Consider the following 24,431-nt stretch of genomic DNA (forward strand, 5'->3'; position numbering starts at 1 on the left):
TTATTTTATTTTATTTTATTTTATTTTATTTTATTTTTTTATTTTTATTTTTTATTTTTTATTTTTTATTTTTTATTTTTTATTTTTATTTATTTTTTTTTATGTTCAAGTGGGTGAGATATGATTACATCAAATATTATTTATTGTGAGTTGTATTTTTAAATGTGATCTGCAATTTTCAAAAAATATCACTACGAAATGATAAATGAATAACAAAAATCACAAAACCAATGAAATCAATGACAGAAAGGCAAACATATGTTTATGCCAAGATTACACTTTTTATGTGATTTCATTTACAAGACAAAATCACATGAATTATGAAATACCTAAATTTTGGATTTGAAAAATTTTTAACTCAATATATGGGTAATTATTTTAGAAAAGTCGCAAATGTTTGATTTTCAAGTGAAACAAAAATTTCATATCTTGATCAAATTTCTGTTCCCTCTCATGTAACTTCACAGGAATGTGTTAAACAGCATTGTCAAATTATATCCTCCGCTTTGATGAAGTTGCATGAGCGGGAACCGAAATTTGATCAAGATATGAAATTTTAAATTTATTTGAAAATTAAACATTTGCGACTTTTCAAAAATAATTACCCAATAATTAATATATATTAATTATAAAACAAATTTGGTTAACTTATTATTCGAAATTGTTGAACTTATTATTCGAAATTGGTAAACTTCTAATTCAAAATTAATAAAATTCAGAATTTTTTATTAAAAAAATTTTTTGATATAATATGATCACTGGCTGACTGTCAGAAAGTGATTCAAATGTTTTGTTTTTTCATTATTCTTAAAAAGGATGAAAATTGAACCCCGATTTTTATTATTCGTGAATAAACATGAGAATTTATGATTTTTCAGAAAAAAATCATGATCCATGAAATGGGATAATTTTTCAAATGAATAAACCTCACATTGTTAATTCATACATTTTTCAATCAAAATATGGTTTTTTTAATTTAAATACAGTTTGCGCAAAAAATACCGGACAAGATCGATTTCTCAATAACCACTCAAAGAGAAAATCTGATAATATTCCTCAAAAGATATCTTAACAATACAAACTCATTTGGCATATCAGACTTTCATTTCCGTGCAGACTGAATATTTAAAAAATAATTTTTAAAATCTCGGAGAAACACATAATCAAATTTCTCCGAGATTTTAAAAATTATTTTTTAAATATTCAGTCTGCACGGAAATGAAAGTCTGATATGCCAAATGAGTTTGTATTTTGCGATGTCCGGTATTTTTTGCGCAAACTGTACATTCAGAAGATCAACAAAAACAAATTAAGAATTCTGAAAGTGCATACATGGATTAATTCTCAAATAAAGAATTCTTGCTCCCAGATTGTAAAATTGATGCAAATAACTTTTCTTTATTGAAAAATGTATGAATTAACAATGTGAGGTTTATTCATTTGAAAAATTATCCCATTTCATGGATCATGATTTTTTTCTGAAAAATCATAAATTCTCATGTTTATTCACGAATAATAAAAATCGGGGTTCAATTTTCATCCTTTTTAAGAATAATGAAAAAACAAAACATTTGAATCACTTTCTGACAGTCAGCCAGTGATCATATTATATCAAAAAATTTTTTTAATAAAAAATTCTGAATTTTATTAATTTTGAATTAGAAGTTTACCAATTTCGAATAATAAATGGTGTATCACCCAAAACAACAAATGTTAATCACTCCAACAATATCAAACAAAGAAAGAAAATTTGCACCAATAATTGCAATAAAAATGGAAATAATCGTTCATTTGCTTAAATTCATTGAAAACTTGAAGAATGAGAGTCAATTTCTCATCTAACAATATTGACAATAAGTTAAAAACACAAAAAATCAACTACAGCTTTCTTGTGAATAATTATCCAAGTAAATTTTCTTTTCAATTCCATTTTACTAATTATATTTCGAATTTTGAGGAGTTTCATAAACATTGGAAACATATGAAAAATCTTCGATTTTTTATTTGTAATTTCTCTTGTGTTTGCAAAGATATTTTAACTTTATCAATTCAAAAGCTTTATCAAAATTTCAAGTCGAAATTTCAAATACTATTCTTCCTTTTTATTCTTTTTCTTTTTCAATTTAACAATAAAATCTTCTTTTCTTTCAGCGAAATGTAATAACATTATTGTATATTTGTTATTTCTCCTCTTATGTAATATAAATCTCTTTTTATTAACTGACGATACAATATTCGAATGTGAGACAGAATTCATACACCAATAATCCCATAATGGATTACATTTCTCATTTCTTCATTGTAAAGTTCACTTTGAAATGAGCCAATTTAAGAATTTCGCTCTTCAACACATGATACTTCGAAGTGGGAATGGAAACAATCCGCAGGAGACAACTTTATTTGGAGTTCATTTGGTTTCTCGAGATAATATTTTTTTTCTCATTTTTTTTAATGATGACATTCTTTTTAATCTACAGTCTCCAGTCCCTCCTGGTGTAACTGAAGATGAGCTGCGAAGAGCATACGATGTTTATGGAAAAATAGTTGAACTTTCATTGATTAGAAAGAAAAGCAACTTGGATCAGCCAGGTTTGTGAAGTTTTGTTTTAAATGAATATCTAATCATGTGGCAATAATTCCACCACATAGGATATGCATTTCTTCGTTACGAATCATTAGATTCTACGTACAAAGCACTCGATGATCCAAATCCTCCTTTTGTATTGAATTCTGTGACGGGCAAGAGGTATCCATTTTTTTAATTGAATTATATCACTTCGCTAAATAAATGCAAATATTTGTATCGTCCATTTGCGTAAATAGGATTCAATTGAAAGCTGCATTTGCTGATTCAAAGAATTGCGTTTTTGTTGTAAATTTGCCTTTAAATATGAATGAACATCAAGTTAAAGAGACGTTAGAAAAGTTATCTTGCGTATGGAAATTTGCTTTTTATTTTTCGATTATTTCTTTGATTTATTTGTTTCTTTGTTTGTTATTGCTTTTTGAATTGCAGATTCCAATCTTCCAGTTTGTGTTGGGCACTGGGACTGAAGGAGAATCAAAAGGATATGGATGGGCAACGTATTCATCCCACTCGATTGCTGTTAATGCAATGAATAAGCTGAGCGGATCGATCATAGAAGGCTCAACAATTTCAGTTTCTTTTGCAAAGCGTCGAGGATTTGACCCGCGTCTCCTTGAAGGAGTGACATCTCTGTTTGTGAAAGGGTTATCTGTAGAGACAACAAGGGAAAACTTAACCAAAGCTGTGACAGCGCTTTTGCCAGCCACAGCGTCGCGGTGCCTCAAATCCGTATCCATCCCAAAGGACACTGCGACCGGCCGTTTGATGGGGCATGCATACATCCACTTCAAGTGCAAAGAATCGGCAGAGGTTGGGCTGAAGGTGTTTGAAGGGATGGAGGTGGATGGGAGGGTGCTGCATGTGGAATGGGCTCTGCCACATGACATGAGGAAAGGTCCAAAAGGAAAGGATGCCGGCGAAGCGAAAGAGAAGAAGATAGAAGATGAATCGAAAATGTGTCCGCACCAAAAGGCTAAAGAGAAACTATCCTCGGCAGCTGCACAGTCAGGCACTTCTTCAGACATAATTAGCCAAGGGCATGTCTATCAGCCGAGGACGCTTGCCGGCACTCAGAATCTGACATCGCCCTCGTCTTCGTTGTATTCTGGTTCAACTGCAAAATTCCCTTCATCCAACACTTCTTCTTCGTCGTCTTCATTTCCCCCTTTCACAAGCAATTCTCCGAGTTCGGCAGCAGGCGCTCCTCCTTCCTTTGTCCCCGCTGCCTCCCGTGGACTTTCCACAGCGCCTGCACAGCAAACACAGCCACCAGGCTCATCTGCGCAGAAGCAGATTCTCTCGCCTTTCTTGCCAGATGCAGCCAGACTGAAAAACAAGATTCCGCCGGCATACGCTCCTCAGCCACACGACACTGGACAGCTGTGGAAGACGCCCCAACAACAATATCAACAGCAGCAGCAGCAACAACAACAACAACAGACTCAGCCACCGCCCTATCAATACCCTGGAAGGGGTTATCCGATTGCTCCACAGCAGTCAATACAGCCCGTTCCTCCACATCTGTCAAACATGTCAAACATGTCAAATATGCCAAGCCTGCCTCGACTGCCCCATCTGTCAAATATGCCCAATCCTCTTCATCAATATGACTACTTCTTCGGCCAGCAGCCGCCCAACTCGTCGAATGCCCTCAACACACAAGCCATGCCACTCAGCGCCCCTTTCCCTGAAATATCTGACTTGTCTCGTCCGCCTTCTTCCCTCTCTTCTCAGACACGCCCGCCACAAATACTCCACTCTGCCCAGCAGCATCTGCAGCACCCACAACACCCCCAGCACCCCCAGCACCCTCAGCACCCTCAGCTGTACCCTGCTCCTCTGCCACAATTCCAACAGAAATTCCCTCAGCCTCCTCTTCATCCATATCCTCCCCAATCTGTTCCATTAGCACCAGTTTCCTCTGCTTCAACTTCAACTTCTTCTTCTTCTTCTTCCTCTTCTTCTTCTTCCTCTTCCTCTTCGTCTGTTGCTGCTGCTGCCTCTTCTCCTTCTGTATTTGTTCCGTCCTATCCATATCAGCCACCTCTTCCCACCTCACTCTCCAACGCTGCCTCTCTTTCCAAGCCCTTTCTGCCAGCTGTGCCTGCATTTCAACCAAACATTCTCTCCTCTTTTTCTCCACTCACTCAAGCATCTACTGTCTCTTCTGCTTCTTCTGCTTCTTCTGTCTCTTCTGCTTCTACTGCTTCTTCTATCTCTTCTTCTTCCTCTTCTGCCAATTCATTGCCATTCCCTCCCTTCTCAGTGAAGATGCTGAACACTGGCCTTGTTTCTCAAATGAGCTATCCAGTCTCCCTCTCTTCCTCATCTGCCTCTTCTTCCACCTCTTCCTCCTCTTCCACCACTCTCCCTCCGCAAAGCCAGCTCTCCTATCCAGGCACCCCAAACACCCAGCTGGCAGACTCACTTCCTGTCTCTCCCACTTCGACTGTCTCCATCCCCCTCGCCACCCTCCCGTCTCTCCCCTTCCCGACTGAGCTGCACATCCTCTCTGCCCCCACCCCCACCTCATCCACGCCCAGGTCACAGGAGCATTCTTCGCTTTCTCCTGCACACACAGAAAAGCCGATGTCTGCTGCAGTGACACTCGCCAGCACACTTTCCTCTGAATCTCAATCTTCTCTTCATGCAATGCAGCCTGACTTGTACCAGCCGAAGATGATGTCTGTCTCCCCATTCGCCCCTTTCCTGCAGCTTCCGAGTCTTCTGCCTTCTTCCACAGACACCCAGCACTCTTTGCACGGAATATACAACCCCTCCCTCTGCCAGTCGCCTTCACAGGGCAGCCCCTTTTTAGCCTCGCAGGTTTCTGTCTCTTCTGCCCTCAGCAGCAGAAGCGGCTCTGATCTGTCTTCTGCTGCTGTTCCCAAACAGCTGCCGTCTCTGTTTTCTCCAGCTGCAACTGCTTCTTTGCCTCAGCTTGTGTCTTCTTCGCCTCCTTCTTCTGCTTCTTCTTCTAATTCATCTTCATCAGCTTCTTCTTCTTCTTCTTCTTCTTCTTTCTCTTCTTACTCTTCCTCCTCGATTACAACTACTAATACTAATATTAATACTTATATTGATGCTAATTCTTCCTCTTTACCTCAATCGTCTTTGCCTTCATCCTCTTCCACTGCACTTTTTGCTTCGCCTCCATCATCATCATCATCTTCTTCTTTTTCTTCAACAAACACACAAGAATTCAACAAAAATGGAGAAGCAGCCAAAACAGAAGCAAAAGATGTTTCATCAGAAAGAGCAGTTTCAACAGTCTCTTCTGCAGCAGCCATGCAATCATCATCATCAACACCAACACCAGCATCATCACACACATCTAACCACACTCACTCACATTCTCCTTCTTCATCCTCCTCCTCCTCTTCCTCCTCCTCCTCCTCCTCCTCCTCCTCTTCCTCCTCCTCCTCCTCCTCCTCTCCTCCTCTTCCTCCTCCTCCTCTTCCTCCACCAAGCAGTTTCTGTCAGTCTCTGAACACGACTTGTCTTCAATCATTCCAGAGACCTTTCAATTGGTCGACAACCCCACTCACAGAAGAACACACTCATCCAACTTCCGCCTCGAATATTTCTCTGCTAAAAGGCAGGAAACGATTAGAGATGAAGAAATGGCAGAGAAAGGAGGAATGGAAGAGGAAGGACGGAATATGAGCAAGAACAAGAACAAGAACAAGGAGAAAGAGAAAGAGAAAGAGAAAGAGAAAGAGAAAGAGAAAGAAGGAGATGAGGTGTCGAATGGAGAAGAAGAAGAAGAAGAAGAAGAAGAGAAAAAGGCAGGAGAAAAAGAAGATTTTACAGAAGGAAGCAAAGCTGATGTCAAACACAGCCATTTCAGTGGAGAGGAAGGGATTCAGCTGACATCGACACTTTCACTGCCAATTGCTTCTGTTTCATCTGATTCGTATTCTTCATCAGCTGCGTCAAAAGACGGCATTGCAGCACGCGTTTCTTCAGCAACAACAACGCTAACCTCTTCTTCGTTCTCTTCCTCTTTTCCTTCTCCTTCCTCCTCCTCCTCCTCTTCTTCTTCTTCCCCCATCCATTCGTATCCACACACGTGGTCGTTGGACAGCCATCGCCCACACAAACACAGAATAAACGACAAAAGCAGCCACAGCACACTTTCGGAGTCTCTTTCAGAAAACGAACAATTCGGAAAGGGGAAGAAGAAGAGAAGAGGAAGAGGAGAAGGAAGAGGAAGAGGAGAAGAGGGAGAAGAGGGAGAAGAGGGAGAAGGAGAGGAAGAGGAAGACGAAGAAGAGCTGAGCAATTCATCTGGCCCTGCTTGTTTGAGAACACCGCCTGTGACACCGATTTCTGTAGAGTTTGATGTGAACGAAGAGTTTGAGAATGAGAAGGAAGAGAAGGAAAGGCAAGAAGAAGAAGAAGAAGAAGAAGAAGAAGAAGAAGAAGAGAGAAGAAACGAGAAGAAGGAAGAAAGTGGAAGAGAAGTGGACAAAATGAATGAGGCAGGTGTGATTGCGAAAGAAGATGTGTCTGAAGAGACAGAGACAGGCAGCAATCAGAGCAAAAGCAGCAGAAGTGGAAGAAGAAGAAGAAGAAGCAATAGCAATAGCAGTGAGAGTGGAAATGAGAGTGAAAGCATTTCAAACGGAAAAGTGAGCAAGCGAGGCAAAAACGGGATATCTGATTTATCTCCAAATGGAAGCTTGTCAGACACTTACTCGTTCTCTTCGCATGGCTCAGCGAAGAAGCACAACAAGAAGAAGAGGCAGACGCTGACAGACAACAAGGAGACAGATGGAATGAGAGAAGAAGATGATCAGAATAAGAATAATAACATTAGCAATATCAAAGAAGGATGTGATGATGACAATGATAACAATGAAGATGAAGATGAAGAAGATGAAGTACACAATGTAACCAAGCCAAAAAACACTCTGAGCAGTTCTTCTTCTCAGTCAACGCTCAGCAGCTCCACCCCACCTGACTCGCACAAGACGACAAGCAGCTCTTCATTTGGAGGGGCAGACTCCGCTGGCAAGGGCATCTCATCAGCCTGCTCTGAAATTAGCTCCTTTTCCCCCTCAGAACACACAGAACACACAGAACATTCAGACCCATCTGCTTCATCGACAAAGCACTCCATGTTGAGTGGGTTGACTGACACGTATCAGCTGTCAGCATCACTGGACTCGTTTCAGAGCAGAACGATTGCAACAGCTATTTTGGAGGAGGAGGAGGAAGAAGAAGAAGAGGGAGGGGGAGAAATGAATGAGAGCAGAAGAGATGGCAGGAAGAATGAGGTGTCTGAACAAAAGCAGCAGCATATGCAGCATTTTCAGATGAATGCAAATGAATTGAGCTCAAAAGAGTCGCACACAAATGAGTATCCGCTTTATGTCAAGTCTCCTGTTGGATCGATGTCTGAAAGATATGCTCAGCCCCGCCCCATCCTCAGCTCCCACAGCTCATTTGCCTCTGAATATGCACAGGGCATTGGGATGAAGAGCAATAATAATAATAATAATAACACAAATACATCAGACACGCATGACAATAACAGCACTCTTTCATCATTCAGCAATGAAGATAACAACAACAGCCAGAATGAACGTCACAATCGAATGAACAATGCAAATCTTATGTTGCCATCATCATCATCATCATCATCTTCTTCTTCTTCTCCTCCTCTTTCTCTTTCCTTCTCACAAGATATGCTGTCTGCCCACACATTTGCGGATGACTCTAAAGACGTGTCTTATCTGCTTGGTTCTATTAGTGACAGAGCAAGCAACAGAAAGGACACACGAAGGAGGAACAGCAGCATTTCAGGGACTTATGATGTCAGTGGGGAGAGGAGGGGAGGGATAAAAGAGGAGGAAGAGGAAGAGGAAGAAGAGGAAAGAGAGATGGATGAGAACAGGTACAAAGAAACGTCTTCTGCTGACAGATCAGCAATTCTGAAGATGACATATGCAAAATCATCATCATCATCTTCTTCTTCTTCTTCGTCTTCGTCTTCTCCTCCTTCGTTTTATTCAACACCTTCATCAAACAGAGCAAACCCCCACAATGCCATGAAGATCAATCCGAATGCTTCTTCTTCATATTCCTTTTCATCATCATCATCATCTTCTTCTTCTTCTTCGTATCCTTCCTCTTTACTTGATATCTCTTCATCATCCGTTTCCTCCTCTTTAGCCTCTTCTGCTCTTTCTGACTCAATTTTGTCGATGTCTGCCAGCTCTTCTCTTTCCATGCGCACATCAACACCTTCCCTTTCTTCCTCTCCTCCTTTTCCTGAAATGATCCCATCAACTATGTCTTCGCCAATTAAATCTTCTTCTTCTTCTTCTTCTTCTTCTTCCTCCTCCTCCTCATCTTCTTCTTCTTCCTTCCATTTCCCTTCTCATCTCTCACAGCAGCCATTTCCTGCTCCTCGCTCGCCTGTCAATTCACACACAGAAACACCCAAATGGAGAGTGCATCAGAACAACGAAGACATCTCCACTTTTCTTTCAGGCCCTTCTGCCTCTTCTTCTCCTCCGCTGTATCCATTGAGCTCTTCTTATTCTCCTTCCTCTTCCTCTGCTTCCTCCTCCTCCTCCTCTTCTTCTTCTTTCTCTTCTTCTTCCTCCTCCTCATTCTCTTCCACTTCAACCACTTCATCCACCTCTCCCGCGCTTTCATCTCCAAATCACTCACACATCTCTTCCTCATTCAACAGCTCTGTCTCTTCTGAAAGCGAAAGCTCCTCTTCTGAATTCGTCCGGTACACTTCAGCTGCCTCCCTCCACTCCGCCAAATCTCTCACATCCCTCGATGCTTCTCCTCCTTATGCTCCTTCTTCTTCCTCTTCTTCTTCCTCCTCCTCTTCCTCCTCCTCTGACTTATTCCTCCCCATATCTCAGATGTATGTCGATGAGTCCCTCATCGCACCTGTTCCTTTCTATTTGATGGCGCCCAATGCTCTTTCCTCTGCCTCTCAGCAGCCGTTCAGCTCGGCCTTCCCTTCTGCTGCCTCCTCAGCCAACCTGCCCCTTCAGTCTGCTTCGTATCTCTCTCATTCAAGTCTCCAGGTGTTTGATTCTCCGTTCAACACAGCCACGCCAAAGGGGGCAACAGGAAGAGGAGGGTATTTGAAAGCGCGCTCTGAAGTGCTCAGCCCGTCTGTGTTTAACAAAAGAGGCAGAGAAGACAGAATGAGCATGCAGAACCAGACAAACACTCGATCAATGGCACAAATGCAGTCTCAGTCTCAGTCAAAATCTCAATCAAAATCTCAATCAAAATCACAGATGCAGCAGCTGAAGGAAGACTCAGACGCATCTGCAGTCACCTCTGGCTCTTCTCTCTCCTCCTTCATCAACACCCCCTCCACGTCCATCTCCTCCTTCCTGCAGCGTGTGCATTCTCCGTCTTCGACTGCCTCTTCCTCTTTCTCCTCTCGAAAGGGATATTCGCTCACCCCTCTTGCCTCCTCCACCCCGTCCACGCACTCACCTGAGCATGTCCAGTGGGAGTTTCTGACCACACAGGCACAAGACGCAGACAACGACACCGCCTCTTTCCCGCCTTCTCCTTCGTCTCTTTCCTTCCCTCCATCTCCACCGACTCCTTCTTCCATGTGCTCTTCTTCCTCTTTTGCCCTTTCCTCCCTCCCTACTCTCCCTTCATCGGTTGACTTGTCGCTCTCACAACCTGAACAGTCTTTGCGCTCTTCTTCTCAGATGTTTCCTTCTTTGCCTTCTGTTACTTCTTCTTCTTCACCTTCTTCTTCTTCTTCTTCTTCTTCTGTTTCTGTTTCTGTTTCTGCCCCATCTGTGTCTGTACAAGCCCCATCTGTCACTCATTTCCCTCCTCTTCCCCCTCTTCACACACACAACACACCAATCATCCAGAATACCCCAATCATTCCTAGCACCCCAATCTCTTCAATCTCTTCAATCTCTTCAAACACATTAAACGCCTTGAACACACAGGAAGATTCAGTTAAAACGAGAGAAGCGGATAGCAATGCTGTGGAAGAGCTGCATTCACAGCATCGTCACAGACACACCCACACTCATTCTCCTCATCAGTCTCTGCACCGCCAGCCACATCAGCACAGACACAACGACAATTCCATTGGCCACACGTTGTCTTCGATGTCTGCTTCAAACACAGGAGCATCTTTCAATTGCAATTCTCTTGACAGTCAGAATGTTGCTGCTTCTGCTGCTTCGAATGCAGCATCGTCGTCCTTCTCATCTTTCCCATTGGCTTCGAGTGATTTTTGCTCCACTCCTCAGAAACGTCAGCACGAGACAGGACATCCGTCTCCTCCTGTTCTCAAACGCATCCATCCACAAATGGAGATGAACAAGCACAGTTCGATGGAGACTTTGCCTTCTGCGCCTTATTTTGAGCACTTTTCGTCACCTGGACAGCAGGTTAATTCACCAGAAAGGAGAAATGACATAACCAAATAAAAAGATGATTCTGTGGTTGTTAAAATGAAATTCTTTACATTTTCTTTCTTTTCTTTCTTTTCTTCCTTTTCTTCCTTTTCATTTCTTTCTTATCTGATCTTATCTTATCTTTATCTTGCAATCACTATTATGTTATAAATTTTTCAGTTGTATTCCATTTTCTGTTATTGCGTTATTGATCATATTTCTTTCACATAGAAGATGCTGCCTTTGCTGTTCTCATACACCGTCACTATCACTTCTGTGCGTTCATTCACTATTATATTGATAATGAAACAACTTTTGTTTGAATCAATCCCATCTTTTCTTTTTGTCATCCAGCTTCTGATTATCATTTTTATTATTTGGAAGTAGTTAGATTTTCTTTCTGAATGCTTTTTTTTCAGATTAGCACAAAATTTTGAGTTGTTTTATTTTTGTTGTTCTTCTCATTAGAATGTTGAATTGTTGTTTGAGCGGTTAAAAAGGCAAAAGTGCTGCTTCAATTTGGCTGAACAAGAAAGCACATTTGGCAAACAGTGTTGATAACATCTTTGTATTTTTTTTTTGTTTTCTTTTGTTTTCTTTTTATTTAAGTTGTGTTCAATTTATTCTTATGCTTCAATTTCCATTTTATTTTATTTATATTTATATTTTTATTTCAACCTTATAAATGTGTTCGTTGGATCCTTTTTTACGAGGCTCTTGCTTGTGTCTAACAACACTGGAATGGCATGGTTTATTTCAGGCTCTCACTATATTGGACGTCTTATTTTCATTGATTATTTTCCTGGATCTCGATGCTAATTTTATGTTAACTGTATGCGTCTTCATTTATTCCTGCCAGTTTGTGTACAAATATTGTTGGCTTCACTATTTAATGGAATTGATAAAGAATGGAATTAGCGCTCGAGTCGTCACTATTATGTCAAGCGTTGTTTCGCATCCAGCAAGAATGTCTCAAGTTATTGTTCGTTATCTTTATATTTTTTTTAAAAAAAAACGTTTTTTGTTATGAAAAAATTAAATATAAATAGTTTAATTAGTTTGTACTTTTCTTGTTTTTATTTCAGTATTTATTCTTATTTTTTCAATTATTTTTATCAATTTTTGTTGCCCACATCACGTTTATTTATTGCAAAGTGCATCGTCACCTAAGCAATTGCGTGGGCAATCTTGTTTAGCTGTGAAATTTTGTCTATTCACTAAATATTAAACATGAGCAATGAAGCCAGACTTGCATATACAAACAAAGTTTCTTCAAAATAACAAAAGCCAAATAGTCAAATCATCTTGGAAATGCTTTTCAAAAATAATTTGATCAAAAATGTTAACGAAAAATTCATGAGGTATTTTTCAAGAAATGCGTTCTGAGAACGAATACATATTTATTCAAAAAGACGGTTCCCTCTTTTAGTTCTCCTCCACTTTAACTTTCATCTGTCTTCGTTTGCAATTATGAAGAGCAGCCTTGCAAATGCTCATTCGATTAATTCAAGAAAGAAATGGATGCCATTTGCGTTTCAGTGGCTTGTGGAACGAACACTTTCTGAAACTTGAGAAATTCGACACTCGAAGTGGAAGAATACATCATCACCTGCACAGAGAATAATAAAATGTGGACGAAATTTATGTTCAATGAACACATTAAACAAAAAGAAAGTTAAATAATTCACATTAGAAATTTCACAATCAACAATCTTCGCAAACGATGAATTGAACTTCAGCTGGAACATCGCTTATGTAAAGCAAGGGAACTTGTGCTCCGTTCTTGAAAAAGTCAACTCTGCCTGGAATGGTCGACAAGTTCAGCTCCATCATAATTTCATCGCCGCTTCCCCAGAAGAAACCTGCATCGCGCTTCGAGTGGCATGCTCCGTGTGTTCCTTGATAGCCGCTGAGGTTGCATTTTAAAATGAATAGAAATTTTAAGATTGAAAATTTTTAATATGTTAGAAGATATACAAATGAAACAATTATGAAAAATAAAAAAGAATAAATGCAAAAACAGAATATTATTCAAAATTGTGAATTAAGTAAAAAGTGAAATAAAATCTTTTATGAATTAAATAAATGAGCAATTGCAAACCAGGTCTTGCTAACACATAAGCTCATTCCCTCTGCGCAGGCAAGTTTGATGCAAAAGAACATCATCCCACAAGAACGAATGAGTGTGATTGAAATTCGTGTGAATTTGCGGTTAAACACAAAAACAGAGGAAGAATATCAAATAAATAAATAAATAAATAAATACGCCGAATTGAATGGAATGCAAAATCAGCTAGACACACTTCCTCCATAATAGCCAGCATGATTTGAGTTATTCTCAACCAAAGATGCGCTTAAAGGATAGACGCCAAAAGCTGTAAAAGGAAAAAGAAAGACAGATTATCATGATGAAAAGTAAATTACGTAAATTTGAAATGAATAATTTCAAATTTATTTCGAAAAAAGTCAAAAAAAATTTTCCGAAAAGCAAACTGATGCAATTTTGAATTGACTTAATTCGAAACGATCTTGATACATATGAAACAGCAAAGATAAAGAAAAAGAAAAAGAAAAGAAAAATGAATTAAAAAATGGAAATTTGAAATAAAAATAAATACATTTGATAAATTCCCTATTGCAAGATAAGTCCAAATTGATTGAAAGGATTACGGAAGGTTGAAGAAAGCCATTAATAAAATGAAAAAAAATCATCAATGCGTATTCCATAAGAAAAAATGTTAAAAAATGAAATTTTAAAAGAGTTAAATCAAAATTTACAGGAAAAAAAATAGCAAAAATTTCTTATAAAATGACAGTCAATCATAAAAATGTCGTTCATTTCCATTGAAAAAATAACAGCATCAAAAGAATAAAAGAGTTCAAATTTCTCAGCAAACATCCTTCATCACATAAGGCACAAGGATTGATTTGGCACTTGAGCCGCCGGCCAAAGAAAGAACAGATCCTTCAATTTTGTACGCTCCTTGTGTCAATGCCCTGAAATTGGTTGCACTCACTTGAAAACATGAATAGAAACGCAAAGGTCAATGATAATTTTTTAAATATCATTTTAATTAGGAATTAAGAAATATTAAAATGTTAAATGAAATAAGAATATCCTTCACACTTTCGATGTCTTCGGCTGCTGCTCCCTTCCCTTCCTTCAGACTCTCAAGATTCCCAAGAAGCTTTTCCAGCTTGCCTTTCTTTTCTTCCACTTCCTTTTTCATGTTTTCATATGCAGCACGTGAAGCATCCCTTTCTCTCACAGCTGCCTCTCTCAACCTTCGCGCTTCGACCATTTCTTTGCGAATGCGCTCTTTCTCTCTCCTTTCTTTTTCTTCCTCGTCTCTCCCTTTTATCACAGCATCTTTTTGCCACAAAACGAATGAATGTGTTTCTTTGACAGTTGAAAATACAACACTTGAAGTTTGCATTCCTGGTATATATGAAGAAGAAGAAGAAGAAGAAGAAAATGATGATGGTGATGGCGATGGTGATGTGCTGCTTGATGAAAATGATGGATCTGATGGGCCTGTCAGCATCGATGAATAAAAGCCATCTTTTGACATACTTGCAGATTTGCATATTCTCCCTATTGTTTTCAAAGCAAGAGTAGCTGCATCAGAAACTCCACTATCGGGGCTGCATTCCTCGATCATATAAAGCGCTTCTAGGAATTCGTCGGTAATCCACGATATTTCGCCGCTGTGAATCAAAGCAGTCATAATGCGAAGCATTGTAACTGTGTAAATAGACAGCTCTTCTGTTGACACATTTTCGGAAGAGGCAAAGGCAAATGCGGAAAATGAAGATGAAGCAATTGATGAAACAACATTTTGAGAAGATAATGACGAAGATGAAGATGAAGAAGAAGAAGAAGATGATGATGATGACGATGAAGATGATGATGAAGAGGAAGATGGATGATCAGATGAAGATGAACTTGTTGATTTTGTTGAAGATGTTGGAGCTTTCGAAATGGTCCATGAAAGAGCTCCAGTTGCGCTCTCTTTTATTTTTTTGCCTTCTAATCCAGAATTTGTCGCGAAGTTTGGAGATCTGAAGTGACGCTTTTCTGCTCTTTCAGCAATCAACTCTCGATATGTCAAAATACTTGCCACTCCTTTTTCCAAAAACTCTGAGGACGCAATTGTTTGCCCAAGGTCTTTTTTCCATATTAAAATTTTTCCTAAAGCTTCGATTCCAACTGAATTTATGACACTGTCCTTTGACTTCAAAAAAAAAGAAAATGTACGTAATTGCTCAAAACAGATAAACAAATCTCAAACGCATGACAAAGACAATAATCCAGCTGTAAGAGAGTCTGTTGCCCATTCCTTTGCAAGTCCTCGTTTTTCCGTCATCATTGCGTGAATACTTAAAAGGCTTATCAAAAATAAAGATAGTTCCTTGATTTCCTGTTCAGAAAGAGGAAATTCATTGAAAATAAATAAAAAGAAAGATGGATACAAAAGTTTCGCAATTTGTTTCTTCTTCTAAAAATGTTACTAATATATTAACTAATCCGCATTCTAGCATTAATCTCCCATTTTGAAGGTCTTTAAAAAATTTCAAATTAAGATTTGAGGAAAAAATAGTAAAATCTTCTAACTATGTATTAAAGCTGTTAAAAGTTCAATCAATGCATATTTGCGTTTTTCTTTATCGAGTTTCATTTCAATTTTCAATTCTTCAATTTCATTTGCCTAAGTAATTTCAAGAAATATTTAATGTTTATTTTTTTTTAACACTTCATTCTAATAAATATTATAACACCTGCATTAGCCACCCTCTCGTAGACCATGGTTTTAAAGATTGAGTTTTGACCCCCATGAAAAGAATGCGATTCTATTTTGTTTGAAATAAAAGTATGTCATAATTGATCCTTATGAAATATCCAAAACAAAAACAACATTTCAAACATAACATTTTGTACTAAAAATGTTTTTTTTTTTTTTTTTTTTTTTTTTTTGTAATCCACATTTATATAATTTTTTTAAAATGATATTTATGCAAAATCTTTGAATATATGAAAAAAACAAACATTTGTTCCATATGTTTTCAACTATCTTTCCTTCACAAGGAAAACATTTTTTTTGAGAAAATATTAGAAATAATTATCTATTGAGTAAAATGTTTGAAAAGATTTTTGGAAACAAAATTTTTAATAAAATTTTTTCCGATTTTCATTAATTTTGTTTTTTAAAAATGAAAACACTGTTGAAATAACTTATTCGATGGAGATAATTTTTGTTCGTATAAACATAATTTATATTTTTATTAATAAATGCATAAAACAATTGATATAATTTGTTTGATACTATTATTTCAACGGATCAAACACATATATAATTATAAAAATGAGTATTTCAATCATTGCTTTGATTTGCACTTTTTCAAATTTTTGCGCTTTTGATGCAAACAGCATCAACTGCCCTTATTTAAAAAGTGATTTTATAGCAAAAGAAGCAGAATTTGTAACAATTTTTGTTTCTGAAAAAGGAGACGACAACATTCAAGATTGCGGAACTGAAGCAGAGCCATGCAAAACCATTGGAAAAGGAATAGAGCAACTTGGGAAAAATGCTGAAGCTAAAACGCTAAAGATTATTGATTCTGCATCGACACCCTATGGTTTTTTGTTTTCAGAGGATTTCAGCCTGACGATAACGACAAATTCCCAACAAGCAGTCAGAAGAACGATGACATTTGACTTGAATGAGCTGGCTGGAAAAGGAAAATTCCATTTGACAAACGAAAAGATTTTGAAGCTGGAACATATTACCTTCAATCTTCTTCCGTTGAAAAATTTAGAGGGGCCGAAGGAAACCGACGAATCAACAGCAATTATTCTCTCAAAAGGAGTAAGTGGAGACCTGACAATACATGATTGTGGTACTTATATTGAGAAATGGACGGATGACTACGCTCCGTTTTCGGTGCTTATGATTACTGAAGGAAAAGTCACAATCGATGAATTTGACTTCATATCTTCAAAATATTACTATCTATCTAATGCGATTATTCTCCACATTTCCGAAGGCGTTAACGTGCAAAAGCTGAAAGGATTTAACATCAACAATGTGAAATTGAACAAAGATTGCGCACTTGAACTTCCATCTTCATATACTTTAGAAGGAAGCAATCTATGGTCAGTTGAGCGGAAAAGTGGAGATGCTGCATTGATAAACTCAAAAAGCGGAGCAGATCAAAAAGTAGCAATTACAATTTCCAAATGCTTTCCCTCTTCTTCAGAATCTCAAAAATCGTCGAAAGGGGGATGCTTTTATTTTGAAATGCTCCATCCTGAAAGTGTTCTAAACATTTTGAACACAAAATTCAGATTTGGAAAAGCTATGAGAGGTGGAGGTGTGATGATTGGTGCAACAAAAGGAAAAGTGAAACTGGAGAATGTACAATTTGAAGAATGCGAGGCAATCGAAGATGGCGGAGGGCTTCTGATACTTGACTTGACTCATATGGCAGAATTTGAATGCATAAACGTAACATTTGAAGAATGCAAATCAGCGGATGGAGGAGGAGTTAAAGTTATTTTAGAAGAGGAAGGGATCAAAGGAGATACTATTTTTTTCAAGAACTGTTTCTTCAGCAAAAATGAAGCGGAAGGCAGAGGAAATGATGCAACGATCAGATGCAATGGAGATTCAGAATTGATTGAAACACCTTTTGATGCTTCTTCCTTCAGCATGACAGAGAAGAATCGAGTGTGCGTGATAAAAAATGACGGCTCCACTGTCATTCATGATGATTGGCTGCGAGTTGGTTATCTGAACATCAACACAGACGCAGAAAACGGAGTTGACAGCGCAGAATGCGGACAGCCAGGAAAAACTGCATGTAAAACGATAAAGCAAGCAATAGAGAATTGCCTTCCAGGAAGGTCGTTCAAAGTCTATACTACAGATGAATGCAATAAATACGATACAGAGCCAATAACAGTTGAATGGCGGAACGTTGAAATTACTAACATGAACGATTATGCTATTTCAATAACAACTGTGCTCGATGAAATGAAAGTTCAGCAGGGCGAGGGGATGTTCAACGTGAAACAGGGAGGATATTTAGAACTTTATAAAGCAAAAGTCGAAGTGGATACAACACGAAAAAGCGGGAGGGACAATGGACTGTTTGTAGGCGATGGAGAAGATGCCGGATTCTGCATTTATCGAGTTAACGTAACTGCAAAGGATCCCAAACAAGCTCTGAACTGTGTTTTGATTGAATGCAAGATTGGTGACTTCGAAATTCGAGAAACGATTTTCGAGCACTTCACATCCGCCTTCGCATTGATGCTTGCAGATAATTCAAAAAAGGTTGATCTGATTAGGGTTGTATTCGACTCGATAACTACCACGAGCAAGACTCAATCTGTTGTCACGATTTTGAGTGGGTGCCTTTTTGTCTATGGGGACCACTTGACATTTTCAAATTGCAACTCAATTGAACACAAGATTGGCGGAGCGCTACATTTGGAGTTTGGAAAAGGTAAATATTACAGTTCATTTTACGATCTGAGATTCATTAACTGCTCATGCAAGAGTCCACAAACGGCAACAGGTGAGATGAATTCAAAGTTTAATGAAGAATCAAAAGGCGGAGCGATGTATATTCGCGCAATTGATGAGGCAACAGATAAACTGAAACTTCGATTGAATAACATAACATTCACGAACTGTAGCGCCGACAAAGGCGAAAATATTTTCTTATCTTTTCCAGTTGGACTGGAGCAGATAGACGAAGAGATCTTTGAATTTGAGATGGAAGGGATTTATGGAAAGCAGAATTATGTTCTTCTTGAGGAAAGAAAAGACGGAGAAAACAACATTGTTGATCTTTTGAGTGACGAAAAATATAAAATACCTTATCATTCAAAAAACATATATGTCGGAGGAGAAGCATCCAGCAAAGCGAAGACATGCGGAAGAGCAGAAGAGCCATGCGATCTGATCAGCACTGGAATTCATCATGGAATGCAAAATGGCTATTTGACAATGCTCATCATTGATAGAGTTTATGTCGATGAGCCGTTATTATTAGATCAATTTGTGACGCTTTCATCAGCACCAAAAGTTTTCTCTTCTTCTCTGTCAACAACAGCACCAAATCGGGGGACACTCCGTGTTGGCTCCAACATCAAAGCGAGAGAATCTAAAGCTGTTTTTGAGATGAATAATGATCTAATCTATTTCAACCACATTGACATCGAATATCCTGATGCTGTTGAAGGAGATGCACTTGATATTGTTTATTGCTCTTATGATTTGGAAATTAATGATGTTGTGTTTAGGCCATGGTACACGGGCTTAAAAGGAGAAAATGTTCTTGGCGGAGAAGGAAAGCCTTTACCATACACGCTGATTACTTATGTGGAAGGAGTTTGCGAGATTACCCAGTTGAATGTTCAAGGAAGAAATGGAAATATTACAGGAAAGAGCAAGCACAGCAACAGTCAAATTCAAAACTATAGATACTTTGAGAAAATGGATGAAATGGAATCAAATTCCGGAACAGAGTTCAAAATCAACGAGAACGATGATCCGTTGTGTTCATGGGACTCTGGGCTTATTTCTGTTCGAAGATCTTTCCTCATAAGCATAGTTGACAGCTCGTTTTATGATATCAGTGAAGGTGCAATTCTATCGAACTCAAGTGGAATGGACATTAGGAATATCAGCTTTGCGAATAATCATCCGATTGGAGAGAATTGGGAGAAGTATCCTTCGATGAGGCACAACATTAGAATTTTCTTAAAATCAAAGTATACTTGGCCTCACATTCATTCCTTGGCTCCTGGAAGCGATGGACTTGATGGAAAGCCGTTTGGAATGGTTACCGAAAAAGAGCCAAGTGGAACAGTTGTTGAGAACATGGATTCATATTTCTTTTCACCCGTTTTGAAGAATGTTACGCTGAAAAGAGAAGAAGAAGCTGGCCAAAAGAATGAACTTCAGAGTGAAAATGAAATTGAGAAAGAAATTGAAGCAATTGTTCGTGGAAGTTATTTGTTTCCTTGTGGGCTGACGTTTGAAGCATCCAAAAAAAAGAAAGGAGAAGAAATGAAATGGACAAATTGCCCTGTTTCAGAATATACAAATGAGACCGAAATGAGAGTGAAGATTCCTCAGTCTATATTTGATGTGGACGAGTACACATCAGTGGTATGCCGCTTGACTTATTCAAATGGAGTTATTAATGGAGAAAATAAGCACTCAGCAAGTGTCATTTTGGCGAAGCGGAAAAAAAATGATCCACACGAAAACAACCCAACGAAACCAACGAAAACACATCTTGTTGCAATCATTGCCTCCACAAGTGCTTTTGCAGTTGTTGCTGTTGTGGTTGTGATTGTTACTGTTGCGTGTGTTGTAAGAAGCAAAAAACGAAACCAATATAAAACAATCAAAGATGCCAAATAGCCTAGTTGATTGTGGCACAATTTATCAAATTAGTATTTTTGATTTTCAAAAATAATATTTGGTAAAATAGTTATAGCACGATATGTAGTCATTGATTGCTTATTATTTTTATTTTTATTTTTGAACTGCTTTGATGAGATGTCTTTGAGACTAACTGTAATTTGCTTTTAAAGAGCTGGCAACATTCTTTTTATATTCAGCCAATTAGTTGTATAATGGTTTTTTTTTTCACTTTTTTCTGCGTTGCAGAGAATTAGAGTAATTTTAATGATGCAAATTTATTGTTTTTTTTTAACTTCTTTTTTATTTTTTTATTGTTTTTTAATTTTTAATAGTGGAGTGATTCATTGTTGGAATTATTTATGTGCAAGAAATTTTCTTGAAAGATTTGCATTATCAATTTTTCCATCCGAACGAGCATTAATGCAAGCTCATTTTTTTGAATCACATTTAATTTTCATATTTCAAATTTCTGGGATAAAATTTATAGTTATTTGTATGCTTTTATTTACGAATTTTTTTAGGAATCTCCTGATTCAGCAATAAGATTCCCTTTCAATTTTATTATTCAATGTTTTTGTGAGTTGCGTCACGCGCTTCACTTTTTAAGAGTTCATAAAAGTAGTGTAGCTGAATATTTATTTCCACAACTGTTTATTTTTTTGCAAACTTGTGATATTTCGCATGACAAAGCATTTAAAAAGCATCCAATGGTATTGAATTATAAAATAATTCCTATACAGAACATTGAAGTGTGTGAAACATGAATATATCCGTGCTGTTTGAATCATGATTTGATGAAAGACAAAAACAAAAAACTTGTCATAGGTTCATCAATATTTTATAGAGAGATAAAATCAAACAATGATTCAATCTGTAAAATAAATAAAAGCTTGAAAAAACAATATCGTTTTTTTATAACTTTGCTATTTTGTTAATGAAAACATTTAGGTGAATAAGTTGTTAACAAAATTTTCTACCATTATTATTTTTTTAATGTTTTTATGAATAAGTTTATTTTTATTGTTGTGTGTTTTTCTTTAATTCATAATTATTCATTTTATATACTAAAATTTAACTAAACGGAAAACTGAATATTAATACATTTTTATTTGAATTTCTGCTTTTGCTGAAAAGACTTTTATAATCGCAACTGGCTTATGATTGAATCATGGTCATTATCAGATATTTCTAAAGAACAAAGTTTGAACATCTTCAAAAGTGTTTTATGAATAATCGTATTTATCCTTAATTTTTTCTCTGAAAAGTAGAAACATTTTTTGTTCAAAACTTGCATCCTAAATATAAAGGAAATGAACGAAATGCAACCGATGCTGCAAATTCAAAAATATCTTCTGTACCATTTTCAATGAAAAGCGAAAAATATTTAGATTCCAGAAACAGTAGAAATTTTTCATTTCCGAAAAGCTTAAAGACATGCTCTTCTGGATCAAAACGCTGCTTCAATTCATTCGATAGCAATGAAAAACAAAATGTAGAAACATTAAAATTAAAAGAAGATAAAGTATACGAAAATGATCCTTCTTTCAATAAGGCAACTGATCAACTATTAAAAAATATCAGCCATGAGCTAATTGAAGCAAATTCTCAATCAATTGAATCGACAGAAACTACTTTTGAGCATCATCATTCGTCTCCATCATATGCAACTCATTTATTGCACACATCCAATAATTTTGAGGCTGAATCCGACGATTCAATATCTTCTTCAAATGATAAACCAACGTTACAGCACGCTTTATTGCATTGGCGGCCTCACGTCCAGCAGTTAAGCCATCTGAGCCAAGACGTTAATGTTATTGTTGAAGGAAAAGGCGTGTCAAAGTTTGCTCGAATGATGAAGCTGGGGCTGTTGCAGAGGTGGATGAATGAGGATAGAAAAATTTTGAATCACGAAGTGCTTGAAACACAAAGTGTTAAGCTTCAGTCTTCACCTTTACCATCATTTGAAAGCTACCAACCATTTTCGACAAATCAACCGACAAACAAGCTTCTACCATCATCTTCTATTATTCTTCAGCGCAATGGCATGGCAAATCAATCCGAAAGTGATGAAATAGAGATTGATTATGAAAAGACAAGCGAACATATCGAAAAAAGCGAAAACCCAAAAATATCGACAATTGATGGAGCAAAAACAAACGTATCAGAAAGAAATGTGATGACCAGAAGAAAAAGGCAGCTTGTGAAGAAGCAGATTCACGAAGCAAAGAAGTACAAAAGAGCATTTGGCGAATGGATTAGGAAGGATTGGATAACAAATGAGGAGGAGGCACACATGTGGGACATTGCGGAAGCAAAATTAAAAATTGCCAATAACAATACATTGGTGGATGATTATAAAAAAACAAAAACAGAATCTTTGAATGAAACTGTTCAGATAAAGAGCGGGAAATGCGATGATGCAAAGGAAGAAGGCTGCGAAAAAGCTGATGAAAATTTCACAGAAAAGCAGCACAACAACAGGCAAACATTGGAAGAGCTGAAGAACCAGCTGAAAGAAGAGATTTTGGCAATAGCTGCACTCACAACAGCAACAAAATCAGATCAATCAACATCTTTTCATTCTGATGAGTTTAATTCTGGCTCAAGTGCTCCATCGTCACTTGGCGATGCAAAGGCAAAGCTGGCTGAGCTGAAAGAGCAGATCTCAAAGAAAGAAAGAAAACTCGCACAGAAGGCCGTTTCGTGTGGGCTGAGTGACATTGAGCGCTTTTCGTGGCTGAAGGACAAGACGAAAGTGCCAGACAGCCGAGCGTATGCTTCCGAGTCGAGCTTTCTGACGTATTTTCTGAGCGACAACAAAGTCGACCCTCGCTTCTGGTCTCCTCCTGTGCCGAGGCCGGCTGTTGGCTGTCTGTTTGATTCAGACAAAGAAGAAGCAAGCGAAGAATGCGAGGAAAACACGACGGAAGACGAAGGAGGTGAAGAGGAAGAGCCAACTTGCCAGTTGTTTGATGGAACCCAGAACATCCCTTCTTTTCCATTTCCTTTTCTTATTGATGAAGAAAAAGACGATTTTCAAACGAAACAATTACAAACTTCAAATTCGACAACATCTGAAAATATGAAATCCACTTATATTTTGAAGCAACCTCCTGATATTTCTTTTGATCCACTTTCAATTTCTGTTTCATCTTTGAAGCAAACAAGCCATTCATCGTTGATGAATGACTCTTTCCGTCCAACAGCTTCAACAGTTATATTGAACGGAAAGAATTTCACGAGCAACAGTTCGTTGCTATACAGATGCAGCGAATACGAACAATTCAGAGAAGAAAAGCCATGCTATGTTGAATTTAATTCTACATTCAAAGCGAAAAATGAAGAAGAAAAAACGAACCTTCTCATTTCTTCCTGTTTACCAAAGAATTCTTCACAAAAAGGAGCAAGCGCAGGCAATTCCGTCTCTTCACTCGAATTGGCGCTATCAAGCTTCACACAAACAGGGCAATTGTCCTTTCCGCCCTCATTGCAATCATCATCTTCTTCTTCTTCGTTTGCATCGAACACCTCTGTTGTATGTGATCTTCCTCCTTCCCTCATTCCGATTGATTTCTCCGAGATGCTGCCACGTTTCACCGATCCCACGACAAATGTTCGCCGAATAAAAAGAATGCGGCAGAGAAAAATTAATCCGATGCTATTTGTTCAGCAGTCTTCCCTTCCATTTTTGGAGGTCAAAGAAACTCCTCCTCTGATTCTTCCATTCTTCTGCTATTTGAACATCTTGATTTGTCAAAGACGCAGATGGGATTCAATGCATTACAGGAAGGCAGAAGCTCAGAGAAGAAGAAACGAAATGCTAAAGTTATAAATATGAATGTCTTTTGAATTAGAAGTTTTGGAAGAGAATCTTTCAGTTTTTGTTGTAATTTTTAGTTTAACTTAATAATCTGCTTCTGAAATGGAGAATCAATGCAATACTTGATAAAAACACATTTATTCAATTATTTTTCTTTCAAT

The 24,431-nt window shown here is 37.7% G+C and overlaps 5 protein-coding genes across 5 annotated transcripts; 4 read left to right on the forward strand and 1 right to left on the reverse strand.

Moving 5' to 3' along the window:
- Positions 1–2,318: 2,318 nt before the first annotated feature.
- Positions 2,319–6,253, forward strand: MONOS_2016p1 (putative heterogeneous nuclear ribonucleoprotein R; the record flags this gene model as incomplete). The annotated part of the gene is made up of 5 exons (XM_067871906.1): positions 2,319–2,414; positions 2,478–2,589; positions 2,650–2,746; positions 2,824–2,935; positions 3,017–6,253. The coding sequence occupies 5 exons, from the start codon at positions 2,319–2,321 to the stop codon at positions 6,251–6,253; spliced, it is 3,654 nt and encodes a 1,217-aa protein (XP_067733607.1).
- Positions 6,254–7,062: 809 nt separating this feature from the next.
- On the forward strand, positions 7,063–11,037 carry MONOS_2016p2 (uncharacterized protein; the record flags this gene model as incomplete). Its single annotated transcript, XM_067871907.1, has 1 exon — positions 7,063–11,037. One exon carries the CDS (start codon positions 7,063–7,065, stop codon positions 11,035–11,037), a length of 3,975 nt encoding a protein of 1,324 aa, XP_067733608.1.
- Positions 11,038–12,253: 1,216 nt separating this feature from the next.
- On the reverse strand, positions 12,254–15,869 carry MONOS_2017 (uncharacterized protein). The gene is made up of 12 exons (XM_067871908.1): positions 15,784–15,869; positions 15,620–15,713; positions 15,478–15,566; positions 15,297–15,425; positions 14,132–15,239; positions 13,902–14,020; positions 13,623–13,636; positions 13,498–13,532; positions 13,308–13,379; positions 13,106–13,136; positions 12,727–12,913; positions 12,254–12,613 (listed from the first exon to the last, which is right to left on the reverse strand). Exons 1-12 carry the CDS (start codon positions 15,838–15,840, stop codon positions 12,506–12,508), a joined length of 2,043 nt encoding a protein of 680 aa, XP_067733609.1. The 5' UTR covers positions 15,841–15,869; the 3' UTR covers positions 12,254–12,505.
- Positions 15,870–16,367: 498 nt separating this feature from the next.
- Positions 16,368–20,444, forward strand: MONOS_2018 (uncharacterized protein; the record flags this gene model as incomplete). The annotated part of the gene is made up of 1 exon (XM_067871909.1): positions 16,368–20,444. One exon carries the CDS (start codon positions 16,368–16,370, stop codon positions 20,442–20,444), a length of 4,077 nt encoding a protein of 1,358 aa, XP_067733610.1.
- Positions 20,445–22,299: 1,855 nt separating this feature from the next.
- On the forward strand, positions 22,300–24,380 carry MONOS_2019 (uncharacterized protein; the record flags this gene model as incomplete). The annotated part of the gene is made up of 1 exon (XM_067871910.1): positions 22,300–24,380. The coding sequence occupies one exon, from the start codon at positions 22,300–22,302 to the stop codon at positions 24,280–24,282; it is 1,983 nt and encodes a 660-aa protein (XP_067733611.1). The 3' UTR covers positions 24,283–24,380.
- Positions 24,381–24,431: the final 51 nt, after the last annotated feature.

This window comes from Monocercomonoides exilis (genome assembly GCF_001643675.1).
Source record: "Monocercomonoides exilis strain PA203 chromosome Unknown scaffold7-2047599, whole genome shotgun sequence".
In the NCBI taxonomy this organism is placed as follows: domain Eukaryota; phylum Preaxostyla; order Oxymonadida; family Polymastigidae; genus Monocercomonoides; species Monocercomonoides exilis.

Excerpts from the sequence above, each read along its gene's own strand:
- MONOS_2017 (XM_067871908.1), bottom strand. The coding sequence starts at position 15,840 with ATGGGGGTCAAAACTCAATCTTTAAAACCATGGTCTACGAGAGGGTGG. Across the intron at positions 15,714-15,783 it reads CGAGAGGGTGGCTAATGCAG|GCAAATGAAATTGAAGAATT; the intron begins GTGTTATAATAT and ends GAAATTACTTAG. Across the intron at positions 15,567-15,619 it reads TTTAACAGCTTTAATACATA|ACCTTCAAAATGGGAGATTA; the intron begins GTTAGAAGATTT and ends AATTTTTTAAAG.